Below are 15729 nucleotides of genomic sequence, written 5' to 3'. Positions count from 1 at the left end.
TTTACATCATAATTGTTTGTTTGCGCATGTACATTGTACTCGTGGTATATGAATAAAAAAAAATCGGTTTAAAAACTAAAAAACTAAAAAAGAAGGACGGGTTGTTTCAGAAAATTTGAACAATTCATCAAATTTCAAAGTTGATTTTCAAGTTCTGTGAAAGTTTTATTGAAGTTCTGTTATTATATTAACGTGGGCCAGTTGCTTTACAGAACTGAAATTATAATAGAACTTTCACAGTCCTTGAAAATTAACTGTGAAATTTGATGAATTGTTCAAATTCTGTATAACAACCCGTTCATACAAATTCAATGTTGTATCGGTGATTCAATCCAATATTGTATTTGTATGCATTTCTTGAAAGAATTGAATTTTTTACCGAAAAAATATTTATTCATATTAATATACCATATGTACTTGCACAAACAAACAATTCATATTAATATTTTGAATCATAACTTGCAAAAAGTGATTTATCCTAAATTAATTAAATTAGCACCATCTATGAACGAATACTTTACGAACAATTTAAAGTGGTGGTTTATTAACTACGACAAATTAATAAGTTTCGATTGTATCGAAGTCGATTCTCAAAATCTCGCTCGTAGGGGATTCATTTGATTTCATCCATAGAATACATATTCTTATAAATTTTCCATTTTCTCAGGAAAGACAATAACATTTGGTAGGGGAGAGCCGCGATATCTTTAAACCAAGAAAGGTTTATTTAAACAAACACTATGCCGAGTCAGTACCTTTAAAGATCTCGGCATCATGTTTGATCCGAAGCTGACGTTCTCGGACTACACATCACAGCACACTCCTGAAGTTTATCTTCAAAACATAGTAAACAGTTGACCCAGATGCAATGAAGCCATGTTCGATGACGTTTTAAGGAATAAGCTGGAGTATGCTAGTGGTGTGTGGAGTCCACACCAAACTAAATATATTAATATGCTGAAACAAACCCAGAAAAAAATCCTCAGGTCCGTCGGCGGACGTAATAAACAAGATTGAAAAAACACCAGGTAATTTTATTTGAGCCAACAAATAGATTTAGCCTAGAAGCCAGATTTCATGAAAATATTGCAACAATTCAAACTTGTATTCCAAGTTCTGTGAAGGTTATATTCAAGTTCTGTTATTATTTCAGTTTTGTGATACAACTGGCCAATAATGATATAATAACAGATCTTGAATAGAAACTTCACCGAACTTGAAAATCAACTTTGAATTTTGATGAATTGTTCAAATTCTGTGAAACAACCAAAAACAAGTCCTTAGTTTAAATACAATTCATAGATCTATTGACAGCCCATTCCCCATATAACGTTATGGCTTATATGTGCCCGAAAACTTCAGCCGTAATCATAGGCCTCGTCACCACGATTTCTTCAAGATACCACATGGCAAAACAGATTTTCTAGTACAATCTAGCATGAAACTAGGAATGGAGTTAAATAAATTTTATGATACAGTGGGATGTATTTAATACGATTTATCTTCCCAAATGTTGAGCGATTCTATTATTACAGTGTATCGAATATATAATAAACACATTTTAGTGCCATGCCCCATGTATAGCACAGATTTTTTTTACATTTGTCATTTTGTTAGAAAACATTTCATATTGGAAGAATAAACAAGTTAAAAAAAATTAAATAAGACTTTTAGTGTGCATTAAAGTTGATTACACCGTAAACTTTAGTGTAGATTAGGTATCTTATTAAAAAATATATTTTTTCAACTTTTTTGTTGTTTGTTTTTGGGGTGTTATGCCGTGTTGCGCTAACTCCTTCTTTAGCCGACGTTTCGGACAGCGTTACAGTGTCCATCATCAGGGCAGATCCGGTAGATCCGAAGATGTGTCCGAAACGTCGGCTAAAGAAGGAGTTAGCGCAACACGGCATAACACCCCAAAAACAAACAACAAAAATGCTTTTGGCCGTGAGAATCTAAAAAATATTTTTTCAACATTTATTTGAAAATTAATATTGTTATCTCGAATCCCCAAACTTTACTTCTATGCATAAAAATCTATTATTCAAATTTTTATGTTCAATTTATCTTTTAGTACTTACATCAGTAGTGATGTAAGTACTAAATTATCAAGTAGATATTATAGGAAATATAAATATACGGTCCCATGACAGCTCAACACACCTTTGAAAAGTGATGGAAAGTCAATAAAAATGATTAAACAGCCTAGAAACCTAACCTAACATAATCTATTTAACCCAGTTTTCCTGGCTTTATAAAACTTTCAGAATTGTGTTGCTTTGTTACTGTGTTGAGTTGTCCGGTTACCGCAATATACAATCGTATATAACACACTAGAATCTTAGTTTCTGGGGTCAGTAGTCAGATTGGTAGATACTCTCAGTATCGGGCGATATTTGGCGATACATGGGCATGTGAAAGACTACCATTCTGAATCGAAGCGTTTCTTGAAATGGCCGTGTTTGGGGCCCAGGGGGCTAGTCTGAATTTTTTAAAACGCCCGTGCCGACGGTTAACACTTCCCTAACGACCAGTGGAGAGAAGCGTCTCCTCAAACCAGCCTCTCTCGATCTGGCATGGTGGGCAAACACATCCTGAAAACACCTCACCCGATGATCCCGTAGCAAACGTAGCGAACTACATGTGGTGACATATGGCAGAGGATTATTATTATTGATTATTATTATTATTGATTATTATTATTATTCAATAATTGGTTCCCCGGGCGGCGGTATCTAAACCCGCCTCCCAAATTGTAAAGAGATATTTTAGTAATTAGAAACGATGTCCACTCAGTTGACGGCACCGGCAGGAAAAGTTCTAAAACATGAACTTACTGGTTTGTTGATAGGAACTTTGCTTAGGAAGTTTCCTGGTAGGAACTTCTCGGCCTCAAACATACCCAAATTGGGAACAACATAGTCCCACTGGTTCCAGACAGTTGTATTTATGTGAGGGATTAATAAGAAAAGAAGAAATAAATAGCAGGCTTTCAAATAAGGCTATGGAAAGGTATGGCTGGTAAAACATTGGAATGTACTCGACCATTCAGATAAAAATATAAATACTTTTTATATACCGGACAAGAGCCCCAACCGCCTGAAACTAGAGTATCTATAATATCCTGAATTTGGGGAATTTTGCGAGTGCGGTGTGAATATGCGGATGAGAAGGGATTGGATATACAACTAAAGTCGCTTAAGCAACTTTTACATCCAGAATGGTCATAAATCATCAGAGAGTATAAGTCACTTAAGTAAGTTTACATTCTGATTAGTAATCAGAGATTACCTTCCAATAGAGTTTTTTTTTAAACATTAAAAGAAAATATATATATAATATAAATAAATTTTCTTTTAATTCAGAATCAGATATTTTGTCAATCTCTCGCGGATACGTACCTATAAATGTAGGATGTACTTAGATACATAATATATTTTTTTGTATAAAAAAAACACTTTTCAACAAATACGCACTTTATTTGTTCAATATCGATTTACCAAAAATAAATAATAAACACATTATTTGTAAGTACATTCATCTTAATTTAAGTTAGCAGCTACAATCATAAGAAGATCTATATCCTATCACAAGTTTTAATACTAAAAATTAAAATAATTAAATATTTGCTTTTTGTACACTGGATTCGAAGTAACTTTCCTAATGATAAATAATTTCTATAAGTAGTAGGTACTATTTTTATGAGTTGGACGAAATGTAAAATAATCGGAACGTTATGTGCAAAATGACGATATTTTAATAATAAAATATCTTTTCTAAACATGAATCTAAAATTGCAAAATCTGCTTGTAGCTTTTCGGCGAAGCTTTACCGCCTAAGCTTTACCACCGAACATGTGGTCAAACAATGCCCGCTACATTCTTTCCCCGGCGGGATTGGTGAGGTCCACAGGGTGACAATGACCTAGATGTTCCCCTCTGACCCCTCCACTATACGAAAGAAGAAGACTTGGAAGGCTAAACTGCTGTCACGCGTTAAAACAAGTCTGTGGACCTTAGGTTAAACATTCTCAGCAAAACTTTTTTACCAATGTGGTTTAAAACATCACACTTGAAGTGCTTGGAATTCGTGAAGCATTTATTAGCTTCTAAGTTATGTGCAAATGCAAGGATTAAAACTAGTAAAAGTCCAGACGTTGGGTAGGTCGACATTCTGTGTTTCTAAGAGTTTTAGTAGCTGTAATAACTATTAGCAAACGAAAAAAATCTCATTGGTTTGCAACACTAAAATAAGTATCGCAAGTTGATAGTTAGTATTCTATAAATATCGCAAGTTGTAAGTATTCTATAAATAAGTTATAATATTTGTAACAGTAAAATACAGTATGTTAAGGCAGTGAAAAACGTTTAAATCAAAACAAGGCGTCGGAAACACCCAGAAATGATACTATATCATTTTTATGATTGCAGTCATCATACTCTTCGGGGTAAACGTTAAAACTAATGATATTGCTAACCTCCGTACATTCACCATATACGCACCAATATTATAAGGTACTTAATAATACGTTTCGGTTGAATATCTATCTCACTACATCGTCTTGGCACATAGACAAAAAATATTTGAGTAACTTATTTTCGAGGATTTTCACTGAAACGTATGATCGAAAAAAACTATAATTTTCATACGTAACACAATGAACTTTGTAGGTATGTGATCATCGTATTGTAATCATCGACCAACATGTACCGATGATTATAATAAATGAGATAACGCGAGTTGTTCAAATATCTTCTGAGGAACATCTAAAGGATTCTTCCTATCGAAATACAACGCTCTTGCAGAAACTCAAACAGATTATGAAAACAGAAGTCCATTTTGTTGGATCTCATTGGCTGCGCGTGCTATCGATTTTGCAACGTCCGACTCACACGGGTTGTCGAAATAAGCACCCGGACAGCCAAATAACTCGAAGCACCTCGGAACTGAGACGGGTCTCGGGACTTGATTGCAACATCTGACGATAGCCCAGACGCATGAGTCACCCTGGTTAGGTTCTGAACCAGGCCCGTCCAGATCTTGTAGTGGTTCTTCCACGACTGGTCTGAGCGGAGGTCTCTGAGGGATGGGCCTCGACACAGGAGGATTCTGAGGGATGGGCAGAGGTCGTGCGGGACGTTGTGGTACAGGCCGTGGTGGTACAGGCCGTTGTGCAGGCCGTCGTGTCGTAATCCTCTGTGGAGGCCGTTGTGTAGTCCGTGGTGGAGGCCGTGGTGCAGACTGCTGTGGACGTTGAGGTGGAACTTGTTGAGCAACTTGATTGTTCGCGTTTTCACCACTCATGTGCAAGGCAGGGGGGGGCGTCACCGAGGGTTGTCTGCCAGGCGCTACTGGATTCAAATCTACTCCAGTTGACGTATTGTAATACTTGTCGAAATTGAATGGTGGTCTCCTATTATTAGTTACACCATTATTTATGTCTTCCCCTACACGATTAATCAGAGTAACGTTTACAGTTGTTTCTGGAGAAGGAGTTGGCTGATTGTTGACATTGTTGTTATCAAGGTTGATAGGATAGCATATCGGAATTGGTATTATGAGGAATGGCCCGTAGTAGAAAGGCGCTGGAAAATTATTTGGCACGTTACTCCACGGGTTGGACGCGGGTGTATAAGTGGGGTATTGATAAGGGTAATAGTTGTTGATTTGATTGCCGTTGGGAATAATTGTATTGTGGGAGGGAGCAGAAGGCAAGTATTGCGGACCAGCGTAATTTTGTGGACTTTGGAAATGTGTCTGTTGTGGCAGTAAAAATGGATGTCGCGGTGGTTCGTAGCTGTATCCACTTGGAATGTATTCACTAGAGCTGGAACTGAACACATTATTTGAAGAGTATCCGCTAGCGCTGGGGATGTTACCGTTGGAATTGTATCCGTAAGAGTTCGGTATCGAATTGGGATCTATTTGAGGCTGGGGCTGTGCAAATATATCCCGCATTGCATCTTCATCTTCCTTTTCTCTTCTATTTCTTTCGTGTCTCTGTCGTGCCCGCCTGATGCGTGTATTTCTTTTCTGAGTTGTTTCTTCGGGCGTTGCTGGAACTATGAGGTCACTTTTGGTTTCCTCATGTTGGCCGTTGTGCCGCTGGATGAATACCTCTTTGGAGGACTTCCTTTCGCTGTTGAAAGCCGCTGTGAGGCCAGCAGTGCAGAAAAACACCAACAGGCATATTCTGGGTTTTCCTTTAAGGGACATTTCTGAAAAGGCAGAAATAATCCGATTAGATATAACTCTGTTTGTTCACAATGTGGGGATAAATTAAATGTACAAGTATTTTATAAATATAAACGACAATATGAAATCAAACAACAAATAAGTTAAAATATGCTCACATGTTTTTAATCAATTCAAATAACAGATCATCCTCTCAGAACTATTGTTCTGTTACCATATTTTAGTACCGAGGTAGTAATTTGAAAAAATAAATTAGATCTTAGTAGGTCAGCTACTGTAAAGGTAATAATGCCATGAAGTAGCCCAGATCTCATTACCTATAAAAACATAGCTAGGTATTATGATGATAACTAGAAATGTAGAGGTGATGTTACTATTTTTGGGAAGTTCATTTAAAAATAGGTATTGGCTCAAAACGTGCAGTCAGTTCGATGTTCTATAACGGAGATCATAATAAGTTAACACGATGCTCACCATTTTATCGTGTATTTCAAAGAGCTAAAGAAGAGTGTGCAATTGGTGTTCAGTGAATAATCATTGCTTACATCTCCTAATGGAAACAATTCAAAATCAGAATGGCGAAATCAACTTTCGCAGAAATACTACTTTTGTGAACATGACTTGAGACACACTACGCGTTAAGAGCTAGAGGCTACGAGCAATGACTGTTCTTCAATACTATCCTAAGTAGGTCAGTGACTCTCAGACTTTAAACCAGTTTCTTTTTGGTAACCATGCACTTGACACCACAGCCGATGCTTTTCTTTTTTTACTCTTCAGAATGGTGTCTCGGATGAACTCGTCATAACGGAACAACCGCAAAGAATGTTTTTTTATCACCGTAATATCTGACTTATAACAATCTTGCATCGCGATTTTTTTCTTAAATTTAAATACTCGTGACCGGGAAGTGGTTTCCACTGCTCCACATGAACTTTTAAAAGCGTGACATTAAACGCGTGGTCGTCGAAGAAGGAAAGTTGGTCTGTTCTATTTTGCATTAAGGACAGTATTACTATATAAGTACTTAGTTTATGTTGCATTTTTAAGGAGATTCGAATCTGATTGATTGAAAAAAATTATGTTTTGATGATCAGTTGATTTTTTTTTAGATTTTATCCCCGGATTAATTGAGAATATTTTTGACTATTATTATGTTGTATATAATTATGCTATTATGATGTTATATTATGCAATCCTTGTAGATAATTGCCAGAGAACTGGATACGTTTGAGGAAGTTTCCTGTCGAAATCTGGACGCCAAAATGCTGACGCAGAAAATTAACGGTGGTTTTGGCAAACAAAATGGCTTGATTTATGTTAGATGACAGTTCCCTGAGTAGGGTATTCATGTTACTGGATGGAAGTCAAATAAAAAAAAAAACAGCTCTTGAAAACGAGTAATAATAATCAAATTTACTAATTTCTGCTGTGGGTCTGTCTGTGAGTGATTGTAACTCTGGTTCAATATCTCGGATATGTTTTGAATTCAAGTGTCATTTTCAAAATTGAAACTGACTGTATCAAGAATTCAGATAAGCGATGAAGTATGTACCTACATATAAAATAATATTTTAAGAGAAAACTATATTATTTGTCAATTTTAAAAATTGGAACCGATGTGTTAAGAATTCAGACAAACAATAAAGTACCTACCTATATTACAATATTTTAAAGAAAATTATTTTTGTTATATATTTGAAATGCTTATTTCTTTTGATTAAAATTAAATTCCGTTATTTTTCAAGAGTCTTCGTTTTTCCATTTCCAAGAAAACGTAATTAACTAAATAATTAGACATGCTAGCATAATATATCGTGGATATTTCACGGGTTTGCGCCAGTTAGTACTAATAAAACAATAGTTAAATGACAGTATGTGATTACAAAAAGTGTATACTGCCTCTTCTGAAAATGATGAAGTACGACTTTCAAGCAGGTGGATTCACATTTGAACAATCGTTTTTTTTTAGATATTTTAATAATTTAATAATTACGAAACTAAACAAATTAGCCTTTTTAGTATGTGCATCGTGAATTTGATAATGATATTTACTTTAAATTTACACATTCATGTTTATTTATTAAAACATGTCAAGAATTAGGGTTTTTTGTGATATTGAACTATTGACCTTGTACGTTAAAAGTCTGGAATCTGGCCCCTCGAGGTCATTCAAACGTAAACAAGTTATATTTCTACCACAAACACGTGTGTATGCTGATTATAATCATTAGTATTGGATTAAATCTTACTGTTTACTAATTCTAGGGTACGTTGTGACTTTTCCGACGCTTTCAAGTATTGCCCTGGCGCAATGTTAATTATTTAGTTTGAAAAAGGTTTTTTTGTAATAGGTATTGATTATCCAGACACTTTGTATTTCCCTTTCATATTTTACAAATGCAGTATTGCTCATTTATTGACTCTCTTCAAACGGGATTGCAAGCCGTTTCCTGATAAACTTTTAGTGAATTCCGAATATATGTTAACACGTGTTCATTATCCTTGATAATATATAACAACGAAATGCGAAAACATTAGGATTTTTATGAACACGTGTTCCGACATCGTGATAACACATAGTTACGTATTTTTCGTATTAGTTTATCAGGAAACCTATAAATTCTTTCGTTAAGGGCCTGCAATCCCGTTTTAACCGGATTACGAATAATTTGAAGAGATTCTTAATAAATTAGCAATACTCTTTTTTCTCTATGCGCGTGTGAAGTGTGAAGGATTATATTTACTCCAGGTAGGGGGAACTGTTCTCGGTGTTTCAAATGCATTTATTCAACTATTATTTATTTTATAAAAGAGACAGATTATTCGTACTTCGTTCGCGTTTACACATTAATGTGAAGACTATTTGATTCACTTGATAGTCCCATGTCTTCCTAAGGCTTCCCCATTTGATTCACTTGATAGTCCCATGTCTTCCTAAGGCGTCCCCATTTGATTCACTTGATAGTCCCATGTCTTCCTAAGGCGTCCCCATTTGATTCACTTGATAGTCCCATGTCTTTCTGATGCGTCCCCATTTAATTCAATCAATTTAACATCGGACATTCTCCAAATACTTTAAACGTGATGTTATTTTCAGAGAAACATTATCCAAGTTAGGAAATTTTTGAACAATGGTTAAATAGACACAGCGACGATTTGGTACTAATACGTTTAAGTGCGAAAAAACCTTGAGAGGTCAATAAAGGTTGGTCACGTACAATTCAATCCAATGAACAAAATGCATATATGGAGACGATTTTAATTTCAAGGTTATTTCTGGCTTTCTCTAAAAGAAATGAATTTTTAAAACTTTACTTCGAGCAACTTACCATTCGATTTTGAATACATTTAGTAATATTATCTTTCACAAAAATTGTCGCAATACGAAACAAAATTACGTAGAACCATATAAATACATTGTTTGAGAAACCTGGTTCATTGTACGTTTGAATGATTCTATATCTTGTAATACAAAATACATTATTTGGGAAACCTGGTTCATTGTACGTTTGAATGATTCTATGTCACGTAATCCAAAATACATTATTTGGGAAACCTGGTTCATTGTACGTTTGAATGATTCCATGTCACATAATACAAAATACATTATTTGGGAGACCTGGTTCATTGTACGTTTGAATGATTCTATGTCACGCAATACAAAATACATTATTTGGGAAACCTGGTTCATTGTACGTTTGAATGATTCTATGTCACATAATACAAAATACATTATTTGGGAAACCTGGTTCATTGTACGTTTGAATGATTCTGTCTCACAAAACAAATTATATTAGTTAAACCTTAATAGTTTCGTTTCATGTTATGCAAGATACAACATTGTGTATATATAAGATAGTCAATTCTTATTACTTATTACGAGACGTTTCTTTGACATTTCGATATTATTACAACAACCATTTTCAAGAATTAATTAAATTGATTAATTTTTCAATCAATTTTCAAAATGTATTATATCTACTTGCTTTTAAAAAAGTAAAATGAGAATTTGGTACTTCGATAATGATTAGATTTTGACGAAAACTCACCTGATCCTTATGAAATGTTAAAAATAATATCGTTTTTTTTTTTAAATGTTTTTTCAATATAATAAATGGAACTACAGTAACAAAGAAATAATTCTAAATATTTACTGTCAAATTGTTCCCTAATAATGCACAATTAAATAAAATTCCCGGCTTTTAGAGTCTCCTGATTTGTGTTTACCCTGTGTGACCACAGAGGTAAGTGTTCAAATTACAAACATTAAAAACCATTATCAAAATACATCTTGATAATCTTAAAACGAATCGAAGACTGAAAATATAATTACAACATTATGAAATGTGTGCCTAAAATATATTTTGTTTAAATAATTGCTACAAGAAACAACTATTTATATGCACAAAGGTTATGTTCTCAGTTTGGGTCAATTAAGTAATTTATGTGTATTTCAATTGAAACGAAAATTTCGCAAGTGTCACTCCATGTCGAAAATGGCAGCAAAGGATCATTTTATAAGTTGAATTTTGAACTTAGAATCAATATGGAAATATAATGCATATTTTACCATTTATCCCGAGGTAAATCATTGTTTCTTGAAGTAATTAAGTTGTAATCTCCATAATTCGTGCTTTATTTAAAGTGCGGTGGCTAGGAAATATCTACCGTAATCATATGCAGCGATATAAATACATAAATACTTAGAAAGCAAGTCCTTAAAGATAATAATTTAACATGCATAAAACAAGAGCATATAATATAATATAAATACTAGAATTATAAAAATATTCAATTGCACTTACTTTAATAAATATGGATGTTGTCCTTTTCTCTGCTTTGATCCGGTGTTCACTTCAGTAACGTGCAATTAATCACACAAATTATCACAAAAACTTCACTTTTCGAAGATGAAATAAAATGGAATTCTGTTTAATCACACAGAATCCCAAAACAATAATTTTGTATTCGTTGTCGTTATTTGATTCATATATAAATTAACGATTATACTTATTCGGTTCACTTAAGTAAATAATACGATAACAGTATAATACTAGCACGTTTGTTTTGCACGGAAAATATCCGTCCACTTCGTAGCTCACCGAGAGACTGGCCTTACTGAAGTCGGAGCCGGTTATAAATAATAATGGTGCGATGTTTACTATACTGCGTATATATATATATACGTATATAGGCGCTGTCAGTCCGCCATTTCATTAGTGGATACCCGCTATCCAGTCCCAGTTAGTTGCGTATTGAGGCTACCGGTCGACGTGGTTACGGGACCCGTTCCCAAATGGGAATTTCGGAATTTTCGAACCGGGAGTATTTAATATTCCCCATTCTATAAATTGTTTTTTTAGTTCAAGAACAAACCCAATTCGAACAAATTAATTACACTGTTCCAATTGAATTCACTACAGTAGTATTTCGTTTGCCGTATTTTATTAGTGCAAATGTTGCTTGAATTGCACAGGTTGAAAACTGAGAAATGTATTATTTGTATATCATTGAAAAATATAACACATTTAAAATATAAAATAAAATTGGTGGGTAGAAATTATCGCTTATCTGTGATAGAAAGATTGTTTTCAAAATTTGAATAATTTTCATTTCGAAAAGTCACCGGATATTATAATTACAGGATTTGTGAAGCTGAAATATTTATAAAAACGATGTTTGCCGCTAGAATCAGGATGTGCTTCTATTTTAAAAATTGGCACTGATTATCAGTAGTACCAGTAGGTACCAAAAGTATTTTATTAATAATTAATTCTATATTTGAAATGCGAATTTTTTAACAGATTTTGTGATTTTTCAGGAAATGTAATTTTGGCGACATTATAAAAAATGATGAGTTTAAAATTGCAGCACGGAGATAAATGGGTAATGCTGAGTTAAAATTCTCCAAATTGTTGGATACCCTGTTATAAACGGGGCTGCAGGCCGCTTCCTGATATTGTTGATAAATTCATAATAATATTGAAACACGTGTTTATGCACCTGGGTATGTCTTAATTATTATTAAGATTATTTATCATGATGGAATGAAAAAATGTCAGAATTCTTATGAACACGTGTTCCGACATCGTGCAATATTGGCATTTTATTTAAAGTTTATCAGGATACCGATCAGTTCATTCGTTAATGGGTTACAAACCCGTTTATAACAGGAATAAGAATAATTTGAAGACATTAGCAATATTTTTTTATCAGGAAGTTTTCTCTGTGTGTTAAAACATTTGAATAGAGAGAATAAAATATGATTAGCATATTTATTTGGTAAATTGGTTTCCCACGCGCTAAATTACACTCAACAATGGGAAAAATTGAACGTAAAATATATTTTTTGTGGAACATTACTCATTTACTAACATTTTTGTGGACTGTTAATTTATTCGTAATTGAATTAAACTTGCGAAGTAATGATAAAAAACTTTATGATTTTTACCACTTATTATTAAAATGGGATTAGTTTCGTCCTGTTATGGATATCTTCAGAGTGGTTTTCTGGTTCGATCTAAAATAAAAAGTAGAAAGTTTTCTAACGGCAATTTTTCACGTAAATCCACACTTTTTTTTATTAAAACCTACCCACCTTTTTCATGGCAACAATTAAAAATGCAATAAAGTAATCAGTAATTGTTTGTTATATTTATTTTATTTGATTAAGTCTGCAGGTGTTTATGGGTGACAATTATAAAACGACAAATATTATTAGCATTGTTAATTGCACAATGAGTGTTTTTACCTGTACTAGTTTTTCGATACCTGTGAAAAATCACGAAATGCGTGTAAATCCCTTAAGGTGATTTTTTCACAAAAAGGCGCTATACAAATTATTATTATTATAAACTCTTCAGGCCTCATCTACATTCTGTCAGACTGTCGGAGTATTTCCGTTTTGTAATAAAATTCAAATAAATGGAATATTATTGAACATATCCGAAAACTAAAAACTGTTTTTGAAAAATAATGAAATACGCTGTCACATTTGGTTATAGCAAATAAACGCATATTTTTAATAATATTAAAATTTTGAACGCAAAACTAAAAAAAAAAAAAATGGCTGACTTTAAGTTTTTTGAAACACTGATAAAGAACAAATATAAAAAAATACACTTTTTTATACAAATGTATTACAAACGTTATTATCACCCCATTTTGTAACGTTTAATGAAAAAAAAAATTAAGAAAAAATTCATAATTTTCATTTTTTTCATATTCAAGTTTCATAATTTTTTTCTCATAAATTGCGGTCGGTTATTTTGGTTCCATTAAGGTGCACACTTTAATTGTTCTGTGATTAATTTCTAGATTGTATGATTTAGAATTAAATATCGTGGTGTCTTCTCTTTCTAACACCTTCATTTCGGCAAGCAGAACAAAATATCAAGTGAAAAAACTACCTAACTCTGCTTCGACTTATTTAATTTATTTATTGTGCGACTAATAACTAGTAATATATAAACTGAAGTATTTTAGTAGACTAAGGATTTTCTATCGACTTATTTCTTTAATGGTGTTTCCAGTAATGTTTCAGAATCCATCCAGTACCTCATCTACTATTTTGTTTTTATATTGTCGTGCATTATGTGTTCTTTGTCTTTTGATGGGACAATACCCTAAAGTAAAATCAGAATCTCAACGCCCTAAGTGAATAAGCCATGTACAAAAATTAGCGACGCGCGGCCCTGGTGTTTTGGACAGACTTATGGTTGAATAAAGTGGTAATCTTAGTGACATAAGTGATGAGGTCGTGTAAATACAATATTCGACGCGCGACCTGGCGTCATGGAAGGATCTACGGACGAACTTGCCCTGGCAGGCCTAGAAAATTGATTTTTCCGAGCGGTTTATTTGAATTATTTCTGATGAACGTATTACTAATAGCTCATATCTTTCTAGAAGAATGCCCCGAGAAGTTACTAATTCGTCGACTGGAAAAAAAAATCTGCCGCTAACCGGTAATTTTATGGTTAAAAAACGTTTGGTAAAAATTTCGAACCGTTTTACATAAAATATTTTAATCAGATGGTTCGGTTTTTATATATCTTTAATATAAATAACTTAGATACATCCGTAGGGATCGATATAATTAAAAAACATGGAGAAACAGAATTAATTAAAATAAGCTTAGTTTCGTATCTACAGAAAAAAATACACATTTTTCTGCTCTTAAATTGATTAGGTTGTGCAAGAAAATTATTTGTAAACTTAAAACAAAGTTTCTTTGACGCATGTTATAGTGGAAAATTAGTAGGCAATTTCATAGCACCTATACAAGAAAATAGATCATTAAAAACATAACACGTACATTAATTATAGAAATAATGGATGATCATTGTTGTAGTTTCGTTCAATCTACGGATATCATCATCGTATTCGTTGCAAATGCTGATAGATGGTTGAGTTTTTTGTTGTTGAAAAAATTGCTGCGAGTTTTTTCTGGCCTAGTTCAAGGCCTACCTATATTTACATGCGTTTAGTTTGTGTATACGGTTACGTGGAGAACTATTTATAAAATAATGTAGATCATCCGAAAAATAAATCAGAAATAGAAAGTTCTTTCAGAATTAAAAATGAGCTACAACTCAATGGGTTCACTCTTTTTTAAATGAAATAAATTACAAGAACAAATCACAATTATGACAATTTTAGAATTGAGCTTTTGAGAGGAATTTAATTTCAAAAATGTACTCATTTAGAATTAATCAAGCCATGCGTATTGTTTTATAATTATTTATTTAAAAATAACGGTGAGAACTAAAAGTCGAGGAAACTTCTTGAGGCGAGGAAAGTATATTCTTTTCAGAATCTTTCTGAGCACAAGCATCAGCTGTACCCAGCCACGCGATGCTGTAGCTCAGCCTGCCTGTGCAGACAGATTAAAATAGAAGTGTTTCTTTTACATCCAACAGATAGATCTGTTTTTCAAAAAAACACATTTTTACTAGTCACAGGTAACATCTATATAATATAAAAACACGCGCGTATTCGAATGCAACTTTGTGTCAAAATTTCAAAGCAATCAGTGAAGAATTTTCTGATTTTGAACATTAACATTTTTATTTATATAGATAGATATAAATCAATATAACAATCTCGTAATAAAATTTATAGTGAAATAAGAAGAAAAAAATCTTTGAGAATTAATTAAGTATCATAGGTTAATTGTATTTTTTAACAGATATTGATAACATTTGGCACACTTGACCTTCAAAATAAGAGGAAGGTCAGTACGTGAGATTTCGATAAACCACCTTATCCCCCTAATCCCACCCCTTAAAACAGATTTTTGATATTTTAGTGATGACATTTTGCACACTTGACCTTCAAAATAATAGGAAGGTCACTGTCTATGTGATATTTCGATAAACCACCCCATCCCCCTATTCCCATCGCTTAAAACAGAATTTTGATATTTTAGTGATGAAATTTTGCTCACTTCTACAAAATAAGAGGGAAAATAATGACTGTCTAAATCTCACTTCGAAAATCTCTGATTAAGCCTGAGCAACAACTTCAGAT

The 15729-nt window shown here is 33.3% G+C and overlaps 2 protein-coding genes and 1 long non-coding RNA gene across 3 annotated transcripts in view; 1 reads left to right on the top strand and 2 right to left on the bottom strand.

Moving 5' to 3' along the window:
- Window positions 1-15729, top strand: part of LOC149423283 (uncharacterized) — a 673327-nt gene that overhangs the window by 142904 nt on the left and 514694 nt on the right. The window lies entirely within an intron of this gene.
- Window positions 1-15729, bottom strand: part of LOC149423286 (uncharacterized) — a 217257-nt gene that overhangs the window by 24683 nt on the left and 176845 nt on the right. The gene's annotated exons all lie outside the window — the stretch shown is intronic.
- On the bottom strand, window positions 3469-11385 carry hdly (hadley). Its single transcript, XM_089632938.1, has 2 exons — window positions 11004-11385; window positions 3469-6218 (listed from the first exon to the last, which is right to left on the bottom strand). The coding sequence occupies exon 2, from the start codon at window positions 6214-6216 to the stop codon at window positions 4819-4821; it is 1398 nt and encodes a 465-aa protein (XP_089489064.1). The 5' UTR covers window positions 6217-6218; window positions 11004-11385; the 3' UTR covers window positions 3469-4818.

This window comes from Hesperophylax consimilis, chromosome 6 (genome assembly GCF_061612785.1).
Source record: "Hesperophylax consimilis isolate HC1 chromosome 6, BYU_Hcon_1.0, whole genome shotgun sequence".
Lineage (NCBI taxonomy): Eukaryota > Metazoa > Arthropoda > Insecta > Trichoptera > Limnephilidae > Hesperophylax > Hesperophylax consimilis.
The sequence above is the reverse complement of the archived record's forward strand: the minus strand, read 5'-3'. Positions and strand labels throughout refer to the sequence as shown.

What these genes read in the sequence shown, in the direction of transcription:
- hdly (XM_089632938.1), bottom strand. Translation starts at nt 6,216, where the DNA reads ATGTCCCTTAAAGGAAAACCCAGAATATGCCTGTTGGTGTTTTTCTGC.